Here is a 14,224-nt window from a genome sequence, read left to right as displayed (position 1 = left end):
TATATATAATATACATATATATATTCATATATATATATATATATATATATATATATATACACATTCTATTTTTGGCAACAATTTTGTATTTCAAGTCCTTGGTGTGACAAAAATGACAATCTCACAAAAATATTAAATACATATTTTGTATTCATTAGATTAGTATTATTATTATATATATATATATATATATATAATGTATATATATATATACACATACATAACTTAGGAACAATTACATTCAACCCATCTAGCTTTAAAATTAACTCTATAAAAATAAGTTATCAATTCTTAACTTTAATTCTAGCTTCTAACTCCTTATTTCTTGTCTCTTCTGTTTTTGGCATTCACCCACTCTCTATACATGTATCTACATTTATTGAATTTCCATATTTGTAGTTTTTCACTCTCATAAGCATATCCAAAGGACATTCTCCTAAATGGTTTCTATGTTTGATTTTTATTTCATTCATTGGACTAAAACCTCATTTACAGTCTGCAATAGAGACAAGAAAGGCTCCTTTAGTATCCATAAACTTTTCCAAGTCTCAGAATTTCATTCTGAAGAGCAACTACTACCATTTGTGTGAAATTTTATATAATTTTGTATCTAATTTTTTCTTGCAACCTCAAAATAAATATTTCTGTAGCATCAGCAAGAAATTCATGATAGTTAAAACAATGGGCAGTAACATGTACTACTAAATGAAAAATAACTATGTGAAATAGTGGAGATATCAAACACTGACCATTCTTGTACTTCATCCTCAGGTAATCTGTCCTGTAAATGGGTGTTGTGGCATTTTTCATTATTTCATTCAGCCATTCACTAGCAGCTAGCAATTTGTTTTCACTTCATTTGAATTTAAAAGATGCACCATTCTATGCAATTCTGTTTTTTGAATATTTTCTTTTAGATTTGTAAATTTACAAATAGCTCCAGATTATAGAATACAACCATGTCTGTGTGCACTATTTACTGAACATAGTTTTTATCTTGTTTCCTGTTTACTTTTCAATTAAAATACAAATTTGGGATGGGTCTTTCTAACAGCTCCCTTCTGTTTTATTATAAATTCTAACTTTTGATTTTTGCTTTGTTATTATTTAAGTGTTCCTCTTTTATCCAGATATCTCTACTATTTCAAGTGCTTGCAATAGCCATTTTTTCATCAGTATATTCTTTGCTCCTTTTGTTATTCTTGAAATGTTGGTTTCTATAGGAATTCAACAAATATTCTTCTTTTCCAAAATAGAATTTGAAAAAGGGACTATCAAATATTCAGTCATCAGGCATCAGTTTTTAATTTGAGGGTATGAAACTGATAACATACTTCTTGATTTATTTCACTGGATTGAACAAGTATTGGTGATGTGTAACTACTGAATGTACAAAAGATCTCAAAACTATATGTAAAATTATGAAATTATACACTTACATTTCAAAGGTCATTGGCCGATTCTCACAATCACATTCCTTTTGTTTTGAATTCATTATTATGAAATTAAAGAATTAGCATCTTTTACTTAAATATCTAAATTTCACTTTGAAAACCTTGTGGACACTTTTTTCTTTGTATGCTAATTGTGAAACGTGCACACAAACACATGCACAAATCTAACAGAGAATATTTTTCATTGCCCAAGTCACATCGGAATGGCTTCTTTCCAGTACGAATCACCATGTGATGACTGAGACCTCTGTTGTGAGAAAGCACAATCACAAAGGTCACACTGGTAAGGCTACTGTCCTGTGTGGGGGATCACATGATATTTAGTCACATTGGAAAGGCTTCTCTCCTGTGTGGGTCCTCACATGCTTTGTGAGATTAATCTTTAGTGAGAAAGCCAAATTGCACAGGTCACACTGGAAAGGCTTCTCTCCAGTGTGGGTCCTCATATGCCGTGTGAGATTACCTTTGTGTGAGAAAGCAGAATCACACAGGTCACACTGGAAAGGTTTCTCTCCTGTGTGGGTCTTCATGTGCTCTGTGAGATGAATCTTCCGTGAGAAAGCAGAATCACACAGGTCACACTGGAAAGGATTCTCTCCTGTGTGGACCCTCATATGCCTAGTGAGATTACCATTTTGTGAGAAAGCAGAATTGCACAGGCCACACTGGAAAGGCTTCTCTCTTGTGTGGGTTCTTATATGGCTTGTGAGAGCACCCTTTTGTGAGAAAGCAGAATCACACAGGCTACACTGGAAAGGCTTCTCTCCTGTGTGGGTCACCATATGCTGTGTGAAAGCATCTTTTCGTGAGAAAGCAGAATCGCACAGGTCACACTGGAAAGGCTTCTCTCCTGTGTGAGTCACCATATGCTGTGTGAGAGCATCCTTTCGTGAGAAAGCAGAATTGCACAGGTCACACTGGAAAGGCTTCTCTCCTGTGTGGGTCCTCATATGCTTAGTGAGAGAACTCTTATGTGAGAAAGCAGAATCACACATGTCACACTGGAAAGGCTTCTCTCCTGTGTGGGTCCTCATATGCTTTGTGAGAGCATCCTTTTGTGAGAAAGCAGAATCACATAGGTCACACTGGAAAGGCTTCTCTCCTGTGTGGGTCCTCATATGCCTAGCGAGAGAACCCTTTTGTGAGAAAGCAGAATCACACAGGCCACACTGGAAAAGCTTCTTTCCTGTGTGGGTCCTCGTATGCTGTGCGAGAGAAACCATTTTTGATAAAGCAGAAGCACACAGGTCACACTGGAAAGCCTTCTCTCCTGTGTGGGTCCTCATATACTGTGCGAGAGAAACGTTTTCCGATAAAGTAGAAGCATGCAGGTCACACTGAAAAGGCTTCTCTCTTGTGTGTGTCCTTGTATGCTTTGTGAGAGCAACCTTTTTTGAGAAAGCTGAATCACACAATTCAAACTGGAAAGGATTTTCTTCTCTCGTGGGCCATCAAGTTATTTTTTAGGTGACAGTTTTGTGTGAAAGCTTTATCACATAAGTCACACTGGAATGGCTTTTCTCCAGTGTGGAATATCATATGAAATTTGAAGTGATTTTTTTTTTGTGAGAAAGCTCCATTGCACAGGTCACATTGGAAAGGCTTCACTCCTGTGTGGCTCATCACATATATTGTGAGAGAATCCTTTTGTGAGAAGGCACAACTGCACAGGTCACACTGGAAAAGCTTCCCTCCAGTGTGGGTCATCATGTGATATCTAAAATAACCAATGATATAATTGTGGCACAGATGTCACACTGGGTCCTTTTCATTGTATGACAAGTACAGAATCTATAGATAGCTCATCCAAAGCAGTGGTGATATTTACCTTCAACCTGAAAAAAAACAAGAAAAAATGCAATTATAATATTGACATCTATCTCTGAAAGTGTGCAATATACTTTAATAAGATAGTGGAAGTTTTGCACACAAAATATTTCATACTTAATTTTGTACCTAAACAGACCCTTTGTACATGCCATGACCTATCATAAAATAGGGTGAAACACTAACAGATATTCTATCATATACTCCATTCTACTTTGTCATTAGAAATGAGGTGAAAATCATCCTATAGCTATATGTATACTCATTCCCCCACAACCACAATGACTCAAATTTTGCTCTAGACTTTTCATCGTGTCATGAGAATTGGAAGTGGGCAATGGCCCAGCTGGCCAATACAGTCATATTTCAATACAACTTCATAACATACCATGTTTGGGCTCATAAGACCTGAATCTAAACATGACCAACTCAAGGAAGGTTTATTCAGCTCATCTGACTCAAATAAGTTGTACAAGTCACATCGTTTAAGACACAAACTACAGTCTGGAACGGAGTGCAGTGCTTTTTTGATAAGTTGGAGGAAACACCTAGGTGGTATTGTATTGGTATAGGGGAGCTTTGCTTATCAAGTGATCAATATGATATAATAGAGTAAATCACTTAGTGGTTAAAATATAAAATGGAGGATGATGAAAAAGATAGACAAAAATAGTGAACCAATGAAGAAAAGATTAGATGTAAGGAGGGTAAAATCACTGTTAAGCATCATCCCAAAAAAAGAATTGCAACATGAAAATGCCCAAGAGGAATCAAAGATATGAAAATATAGCATCTTCAGGCTTTGCAAAAGAAAGTGGAATACTAGGTAGAGGTATAGATTTGGAAAGATACTAACAAAAATGAGGATTTGAAAAAGAAGAAAAAGAAATACAAGCAGTGACCGAGAATTATGTAAGGGAGGGTATAACTACTCATATTAGAATGTAATGTCTTGTAATTAATGCAATGTGGACTTGTAGAGTGAATATAAGAAATATTTTACTCAAAAGAGTACTATAATCAGTGCAAAGTGAATTCCCTGTGAACTTCATAAATATTTTATTTTTGTACTGCAGAAGACAAGATGAAGCTCCATACCCCAATAAGAATGCAAGAACAATGTAAGCATATAGGATACACACATTGATACATATAAACATGCTTGCCAGTCTTCATTTTTTATATATTGTACATGGGGCTCAAAATACTCAAAATTAAGAGTTAAACAATGATATAGGTACGAATTGCAGCTGTGTGACCAGCAAACATCTTTATTTATACAAATATGTTTGCAGGTCTCAATTTTCAAGATATCTCTACCAACATTATTATTAATTTTCTATACTTATACATAGGGTTCAAAATACTCGATGATAACAGCTAGATAATGATAGGGGTACGGATTGCAGCTGTGATCAGAGCTGATCTGACCTGACCTAACCTAACCAGTGGTAAATACGAAATGTTCACCCACCTCATTTTTAGTAAAGTTTTAGAAGTGCACACTTATGCAATAGAAAAGTAATTCATTTTATGAATTATAATACATCAACATTATATATCTTATTCTTGATGCAAAGCAATAACAGAAAAAAGTTGCTAAAAGCTATACATAAACAAATGTAGGCACTTCAACTGCTTGAGACACCATCTGGTAAAATTTTATTTGTGCACACCTACACAATATAGCAATAATAAATTAATTAATTTGGTAAGTCATAATAGATCAACATATGTAATTTTCTTGGCGGAAATAATTAACAAAAGAGTTATTAAACCTATTTACTAATGAACGAAGTTGCGGTGGCTCAATGATATGCCGTTTGTTTTGATAGATGCCGAGGTCGAAGAAATGAAAGGATGATAAATTATTCTATTGTATTCCAACCTAATCTATATTTAGTAATTCAGTATCTTAAATTCTAAAGATCATCCTAATCATCGTCACGGATGTTGACGGCCTGAATATTATTGTACCTTGGGCAATTAACAGACGACGGCAGAGCCCAGAGTTCTCTCACAAAGTCCAAGGAAGCCCTACTGTCTTTGTAACAGCATTTATTCACGTCACCGGAGTCAGAGAACAACCGGTCCACAACATGAAAGCTATCGTCTGATAGTGACTGCACTGGCATGATGTCTGAACTGTATTCTAGTGGCTTCATTCATTAGTAAGTTTGCTCGTAGCAAGGTTTTTTATTTTCTATTTCCACCAAGAAAATCGCCTATTATGTTCATGTTGTATTATAATTTACAAAAATTGTATTTAACTTTCTAATGCCATATCGCACAGGTGTGTACAACTAAAATAATACCCACCATCTTTGAACAAAGGCACGACGCACCCCAGAACAAAGACCACACATGACACCCAGAGTCATAATCCTCTATATCAAAGGACCACCGGAGGTTACTGCCAGAGTTTTACGAGACAACGGAGTGCAAATGACACATAAACCCCTCAATACCTTAAATCGAAATCTCACCAAGGTCAAAGACCCTGAAGAACATACAAAACTAGCCAGTGCAGTTTACCGCATAGGCTGCACGGATTGTGACACGGAATACGTAGGAGAAACGCAAAAGAATTTAGCCACAAGATTACAAGAACACCAACGTGCAGTAAGGCGAGATTCGAAATCGGCCCTGTACAGACACACTACAGAACACCAGCACAGGATTGATTGGGATGGAGTGACAACTCTATCCCACCCCCCAAAAAAATATATATATATATTCTTGGAAGAAAGGGAAACTAAGAGCAACTGCATAAACAGGTGCATTGATCTCAATCCTATTTATCTAGGAACGAGGAGTAACGCAGTCTCATTCCTTTGTTCTGTTTTTCCGGTTTCTGTCTGCTTCCTTACGACCTCACATTTGTTCACCAGGTGGCTTTGGCCCGACCTCTCCTCTCGAAGGCGGTCTCCCAGTGCACCTTTTCAACTCCCCTTCCCTGACTTTTGTCTTCTTTTTTTACGGTTTTAGTCTACTTCCTTTTTTCTCTTCTGATCTGTCTTTCTTTTTATGTTCTTTGTATCTCCTTTTTTATTTGTCTGTTTGTAATTTAGTCGTTTTTACTTGAGACATTTTCGTCCTGTTCCCCCATCCTTCATTGTGGACATTTGGTCCACCTCCATTTGCGTCTTTAGACTATGGTCTAGTGTTTTTTTTTTTGTTTTTTTTGTGCTTGTGTTACTTATTGTATGGGGTATTGGCTGCTTGTTATTGTGGCAAAGTAGCATGCAGTTGATATTTTAGGGTCTATATGGGGCGCCCCTACGGACCAGAGCCACACATAATTTTGTCTATGATAGAGGAAAACTATGGTCATAGAGAAATGATGACACTTTTATACTACGACTGTCCCTCCGTTATGCTGTCCCCCAACCCCTTGTTGCTGTCCTGTACCAATTATCTGAGTATTCTTTTTCTGTGATGGGGGAATTCCCTGTGGTGGGGGAAAAGAATACTGCCACCAAGTATTCCCACTTGGATCGTAAGAGGCGAGAAGAAAGGGACGGGGAGTGGGACTAGGCATCCTTCTCCTTGTAGCCCCACAGGGGACATTCCTAAACGAAAAAGAGGAGGCATAAGAGGGTCTGGGAGTTCTCGGACCAGCACCCTAATGTTTGGGTCTTTTAATGTGCGTGGATGTGGTACAGATGAGAGTAAAAGGGAAGAGATAAGTAGTATGTTTGTGAGAAGAAAGATGGATGTGTTGGCTCTGAGTGAAACTAAGTTGAAAGGGAAAGGTGAGTGTAAGTTTGGTAGTGTAAGTGGGAGGTTATCAGGAGTGAAGAGAGGGTGAGGGAGGGAAAGGGTGGTTATTCTAGTAAGTGAAGAGATAGGTAAACGGGTAGTGGGGTGGAAGGAGGTTTCCTCAAGAATAATGTGGATGAAGGTGAAACTGGGAAAGGAGATGTGGGTCTTTGTAAGTGCATATGGGCCTGGCAGTGAGAAGAGTGTAGAAGAAAGGGAGGCCTTTTGGATAGATCTAAATGAGTGCATAGACGATTTAGGAAGAAATGTCAATGTAATAGTACTGGGAGACCTTAATGCTAGGGTAGGAAATGGTCCAATCGATGGAGTGGTTGGGAAATGTGGAGTTCCAGGAAAGAATCGTAGTGGAGAGTTGATGGTGGAAATGTGTCTAGAATGAGAGATGATGATAGCAAATACAGTGTTTCGAAAGAAAGTCATGAATAAGTACACATGGGAGAGGGTGGTGGATGGAAGAGTGGTAGATAGAGCGCTAATGGATTATGTAGTAGTAAATACGATTATGATAGGAAGAGTTAAGGATGTACATGTGCTAAGGGGAGAGGGTGGGGGAATATCAGATCATTTTTTTGGTGGAAGGTAAGTTGAGAGTGGAGGATAGATGGAGAAAGAGGAAAAGGACAAAAGGTAGGGAGGTTCTTAGAGTGAACTCTTTGAATGAAAAGGAAAAGGAGAAGGAGTACGGAAAGAAGCTGAAGGAGGAGTGGGAGGGAGTAAAGGATAGAGTAGAGCTGGGTGTGGAGGAGGAATGGGGATGGTTCAAGGAGGGAGTCACAAAGTGTGCAAGGATGGTGTGTGGAACAAGAAGGACAGGGGGAAATAGAAGAAAGGGTAGTGAATGGTGGGATGAGGAAACAAAGACGGTTGTAGAAGAGAAGAAGCGAGCTTTCACATTTTGGTTACAAAATAGGACGAGGGAGTCATATTAGACGTACAAAGAAAAGAAAAGAGAAGTAAAGCAAAAGGTAAAGGTTGCAAAGAGGAGAGCAGATGTGAAATGGGGTAAGAGTTTGACAGAAAATGTTGAAAGTAATAAAAAGATGTTTTGGAAAGAAATTAAGAGAGGAAGAGGAGGCAAATCAAGTAGAGAAGAAAAGGTAAAAGTTGCAGATGGAGAGATGATAATGGAAGAGCAGGCAGTAAGGGGAAGATGAGCAGAATATTTTAGGGAGTTGCTAAATGTGCAGGAGAATAGGGAAGGAAAGATAGCTGCAGTGGGAAATGCGAAGAAAATGAGAGTGATGTTTGAGGAGAATGGAGGAGAAATAAGGAAGGATGAGGTGAAGGCAGTTGTTAAGATGATGAAAGCAGGTAAGGCACCTGGTCTGGATGGATGCCTTGCAGAATGTCTGAAAAAGGGAGGTACAGTGAGTGTGGACTGGTTGGTGAGGTTATTTAATGTTTGCTGGAGAGAGGGTAGAGTGCCGGAGGACTGGAGGAGTGCCTGTACAGTTCCTCTTTACAAGGGAAAAGGGGACAAGTGTGAATGTAGTAGTTTCAGAGGGATTAGCTTGTTAAGTGTAGTTGGGAAGGCTTATGGGAGGATCTTGATTGAGAGGATTAGGAGAGGAACAGAAGGAGTAATTGGTGAGGAACAGTGTGGATTTAGGACAGGTAGAGGTTGTGCAGATCAGATCTTTGTGGTAAGACAGATATGTGAGAAAGCTATAGGAAAGGGGAAGGATGTTTTTTGGGCTTTTATGGATCTGGAAAAGGCTTATGATAGGGTAGACAGAAAGGCACTGTGGGAGGTTATGCAGATATACGGGGTAGGAGGAAAGCTTCTGGGAGCTGTCAAGAGTTTTTATGAGAGTAGTAGAGCTTGTGTCAGGATTGGAAATGGAGAGAGTGAGTGGTTCAAGGTAAAGGTGGGACTTCGTCAAGGATGCGTTATGTCGCCCTGGCTGTTCAACTTATACATGGATGGGGTGGTGCGAGAGGTAAATGCAAGGGTAGTGGGCAAGGGATTAGAGATGGTTAAAGAAAATGGAGAAAAGTGGGAGGTGAGCCAGCTGTTGTTTGCGGACGACACTGCGCTTGTGGCAGAATCGGAGGAGGGATTGAGGAAGCTGGTGGCAGAGTTTGGGAGAGTATGTGATAGAAGAAAGCTAAAGATAAATGTGGGTAAAAGTAAGGTGATGAGATGTACAAGGGGTGAAAGTGGCAGTAGACTGGAAGTGAGCATTAAGGGAGAGCGACTGGAGGAAGTGGATAGTTTTAGATACTTGGGTGCAAATGTGGCAGGGAAAGGTGGAGTGAAGCTGGAGGTAGAATGTAGATTGGGCGAAGCAAGTAAATGTCTTGGTGGATTAAAGAGTGTAATGAGGAATAGACATTTGGGAATGGATGCGAAGAGGAGACTGTATGAAGGAGTGATTGTGCCAACAGCACTGTATGGGGCAGAAACATGGAACATAAGAGAGGAAGAGAGAAGGAGTTTGAATGTGTTTGAGATGAGGTGTCTGAGAAGTATGATGGGGGTTACTAGGCTAGATAGAGTGAGGAATGAGGAGGTGAGGAGGACAACAGGGGTGGAAAAGGAGCTGGGAGATAGGGTTGATGAAAGAATATTAGGATGGTTTGGACACATGGAAAGAATGAGTGAAGAAAGACTAGTAAAGGAATTGTGGAGGGCAGATGTGGAGGAAGTGAACATGAGGGAACGTCCTAGGATGAGGTGGATGGATGGGGTGGATGGGGGCTTTGGGGAAGAGGGGAATGTCTGTTGAGGAAAGACTGGAGAGGACAGAAGACAGGGGTGAATGGAGAATAGTTGTATATGGATGAGGTTGTGATTGCATGAGGTGGAATGGGTGGGGGGATGGAGGGTGAGGTAGTATGTGTGAGCAAACGTTGACGCAGCCCGAAGGGATTTCTCCCCGTCCTCTCCTTTTATTCAATGGGGGGACGGAGAGGGGGGTCGCATATTTAATGAAGCGGCCTTGCTGTGGATGTGCTGTGTCTTGCAACACTGCTTCTGACCCAGAGCAGTGGACAAGGTGCAGGGATGACCCGTCATCCAGGAGGTGCTCACATAAGAGGGAGGGTGGGAGGGGTGTGGAGTGCATTCAAGGATGGAATGGGTGGGAATGATTTTATGCCTTTCCCTTTTTGGCTACCTCCCTTGTAAGGAGGGAAAAGCCTTGGTATATGTACATGTATGTATGTACATTTTCCACTATTGTTAATACCCTTAGTACCATGCATTTGACTGAAGAGTCATATCTCACAAACTTCAACATCACATTACCTGAAAACTCTCCCCCTTTGAAAATTAGATCAATGTTGAGATCTTCCTCAAATGATTCCTCTATCAATTATATGGTTATTCTCAGTGTCTTCATTTTTTCAATAGTAGTTGCTGCTCTAACTTCAATTTTCATATTGAGGAAGATGATCACATTTAACATTCATCATATACCTACATCGTTTTTCTTTAAAAGGTATAACAGACATTTATGCATTTTGGAAGGCTTACTTCTTTGTTATGTGTGTCATATGTTTTGATGACACCATCCACTGAAGGATAATACTTTTAACATTTTTGTCAGTTTATGCAGAAATAGCTTCTTGTATATGACATTTTCCAAAGTATATATTTCAGCGAGCCCTGTAAGAGGGTAGTAGAAAATGGTTGGTCAGGGCAACTAAGGGTAGTTGCTGAGCCCTGTAAGAGGCTGGTAGATAAAGGTAGACAAGGTAGAGGGGTAGGTGGTGAGAATTTCATTTTTATGAATTGAATGTTTGGTTAATAATAACTGCTGTATTATGTTGATCCAACAATATGTAAACTAAGCCACTCATGCATCAACATCATGATTGCTTGAGTAAGCAGTATTGCTTAAGATGTTTGTAAAAGTCTTTCTGATTGGAGAAAAGGTGGAGAAATTTTTATTGGTTCATGAGAGTAAAGTCACGCCCTTAGGGGAGGCACTTAGATGTATGAGTAGAGATCACTGGACTGGGGAAGTCAGGACGTCGGTGCGAAGTGGCTTAGTGAGTAAATTGAGGATTCCAGTTGGGAGTCCCTTGGTGTAAATTGACAAGCCAAATATAATATCATTCGGGAAGAAAAGGAAACTTTTACCTCCGTTTAATTCACCCTTGTAAAGAAACATTACCTACTTCCTACAGAAAGATATGGTGAATGACATTCTTACGTAAGACAGTGATGAAGAGAATGTTGAAAGTGAAAGAATACAAAACCATAGAAGGAAAGAGTAACAATAAAGTAAACCAGTGTTACTACAGTATATACTATGGAGGTGACAGAAATAACAGTAGGCTATTGCAAAATGATCTAGACACTATTTTTACATGGAGCCAAGAATGGGAAATGAAGTTCAATATCAAAAATTGCAAAGTACTGGGGATGACAGCTACAAATGACTGTCTTCATACTATTCCTTGGAAGGTGAACCCATTACAAAAGCAAATGAGGAGAAAAATTTGAATGTTGATAATAGACAACCTGTCATGTGACAGACATATCAGCAGGATTGTGGGGGAGATACACAGACTACTGCAGAAGATTAAAGTAGTTTTTCACTATATGGATGAAGAGATGAACAAACTCATTGAAACCCTGATCTATCCAAGACTGGAATATGCATCAGTGGTATGATTTCACAGAGTGAAGGATATAAGCAAGATAGAGAGAATACAAAGGGTAGCAACCACACTGGTCCCCAGTCTGCCAGATAAACCATAATAGGTTCCTAGAATAGAAAGGGGGAAATGCTGGCATTATGCATAAGCCATTTTGCCTCCTAACATCCAACACTCTAGGAACCATATTTCGCACCAAGGGATGAGGCATTTTCCCCTATCAATATTAGACACCTAATATGAGGAAAGATTAAAAGCACTGGGTCTGTCAACATAAAAAATTTAAAGAGAAAGAGGTGATATGATTACAGTATTCCGGTCACTAAACAGCAGAGTTGGGCACATTCCTCATTGCGTTCTGCTTTAGTTTGGCCGCGGTTAGCACTCCCAAACTATAAAAGCAATATAGGTGCCGGTATAGTATGTGGCCTACCTCTTGGATGTGGCCTACATAAAATTTCTTTGGTATCGTATGTGGCCTACCGGACTTTTATTTCTATATGAACCTGTCTCTTAAGCTTAATAGTCTGGGAGCACTAACCATGGCCAAACTAAAGCAGAATGCACCTAGGAATGTGCCCAGCTCTGCTAAATAGGATACATTACATTGACAGATGAGGTCACAAGGACAAATTAAGAAAGACTACATGTCTAAAGGATTTGAAGAAATAGTTTTCCATATAGATGCATAAATACTTGGAAGAACTTATGTGATATAGCTCAAGTTGGATCAAAACATGAATTCAAATCAAATAATTGCAGTCAAAAATATAGACTAAAGTGGAATTGTATATGAATTTGAGACTAGGTATGATAAGTTGTTGTTGTTGGTGTCATTCCTTAGACTGTCTGTCCAAACACCGTCTCCCCAAGGAATGCCATGGCCAGAACGGGGATTTCCCACAAATCCTTTATAGAGTGTATGTTGTGCTGTTTGCATGCATGACTGTGTATAATGCAGTCTTCCATCATGTGTTGAATAGTATGGGGTGAAGTGTTACATGCTGAGCAACTGTCCTGTTGCAGCAGCATCTTCATCATGGGACCACCCCCCAATCCCAAAAGTTGAGGGCCAAACTGCAGCAAACATCCTCGGCCACCGGCTCTATGCAGGTATGATAAGTTGGAGTAGGTGATGTTATCCAATGACCGTTGCTCCCTTCCTATTTACTACAATTGGTTAAATCCACTAGTGTGATTCATGTCATGGTTATGGATTAAAACAACACAGGACAAGGTCAGTGTGGCCTGTAAGGCATGCATTTAGTCATTGTAACACAAATGTATTTACATTTTGTCGTATTTATTGTGGTTTCACAATACTAATGATTGATGCTGCAATCATTCACATACTTATTTAATCTATTTTGTACAGATTAAATGGGAGTCCAATATTTCTATAACATATAAGTTTAAACATAAATTAGACCATTTCCAATACATATAGTTTGAGATGATGAACAAATTTGAGTTATTCTGGTCCTATAAAATATTCACTATAACTATTACACTAGTATATGTATGAGTTCACCCCAGCATTATCAAATAAATCATAATTTTGCACAGATTTTTGTAGCCAAACACAATTTTTTTCAAGTAGTAGGTCACATTCATTTCTGCCTCAAATGTCATAGGTCCAGATTTGAATCTAATGAATATCTCCCCACACAGCTCCAGTCTTTCATGAGAAATGTACAATGCAATGTCACGATAGAAAAGTTTCTCTTGTGTGGGTTATCATGTGACTTTTGAAAACATCTCACAAGAAAGCTGGATCGTACAAGTAACAACAGAAAGGCATCTCTCCTGTGCTCATCATATTCCATTTGATATTACTCCTTCATGAGAAACCTGCATTGCACAGGTTACAGTGGAAAGGCTTCTCCCCACATAAGGCATCACCTGCTATTTCAGATCACCCTTTTGTGAGAGTGGTAAGTGCATGACGTTTGAGATTAATATTCTAGAATGGTTTCTTTCCTACGTGGGTCATCATGTAACATTAGAGACCACTCTTTTGTGAGAAAATTGTATCACACAGATGACACTAGAATGGCTTCTCTCCAGTGTGTGAGCCATGATATGAAGTTTGGTGATAATTTTGTGCAAAAGCTGCATCACACAGGTGACACCTGAATAGGGTCCTCTCCAGTGTGGGTCATGCAACATTTGAGAGCACTCTTTCCTGAGAAGGCTGCATGGCACAGGCCACAATAAAAAGCTTCTCATGGGCATGGGTCATCTTATGCCATGTGAGGGCACCCTTTTGTGAGAACACAGAATCTCACAAGTTACACTGGAAAGACGTCTCTCTTGTGTAGATCATCTTTCTAATTTCTTTATATTCTTTTTAGTACTGGGTGTCCATAATGTTGCTGTGTACTCCAGTTTTGGTCATATTAGTGTAACTAATATTTGTTTAATCATTTCCTCGTCCAAATAGTCAAATGCCACTTTCATTGAACTGTGTGGGTCATCACGTGATATTTGAGGTCACTTTTGTGAAAAAGGTGCATCACACAGGTTACACTGGAAATGTCTCTCATGAGTAC

General features: G+C 39.2%; 1 protein-coding gene across 1 annotated transcript; it reads right to left on the bottom strand.

Annotated features, from left to right (window-relative positions):
* Nucleotides 1-231: 231 nt before the first annotated feature.
* Nucleotides 232-5,503, bottom strand: LOC143031917 (uncharacterized). The gene is made up of 2 exons (XM_076196285.1): nucleotides 5,259-5,503; nucleotides 232-3,289 (listed from the first exon to the last, which is right to left on the bottom strand). Exon 2 carries the CDS (start codon nucleotides 2,738-2,740, stop codon nucleotides 1,775-1,777), a length of 966 nt encoding a protein of 321 aa, XP_076052400.1. The 5' UTR covers nucleotides 2,741-3,289; nucleotides 5,259-5,503; the 3' UTR covers nucleotides 232-1,774.
* Between the last annotated feature and the right edge of the window lie 8,721 nt (nucleotides 5,504-14,224).

Source organism: Oratosquilla oratoria, chromosome 12 (genome assembly GCF_046742065.1).
Source record: "Oratosquilla oratoria isolate Oo_2021 chromosome 12, ASM4674206v1, whole genome shotgun sequence".
Taxonomy (NCBI): domain Eukaryota; kingdom Metazoa; phylum Arthropoda; class Malacostraca; order Stomatopoda; family Squillidae; genus Oratosquilla; species Oratosquilla oratoria.
Note: the sequence above shows the minus strand (reverse complement) of the source record. Positions and strands in the feature narration are given on the sequence as shown.

Bases quoted from the DNA above. Each gene is read 5' to 3' on its own strand.
- LOC143031917 (XM_076196285.1), bottom strand. From the start codon at position 2,740: ATGAGGACCCACACAGGAGAGAAGGCTTTCCAGTGTGACCTGTGTGCT.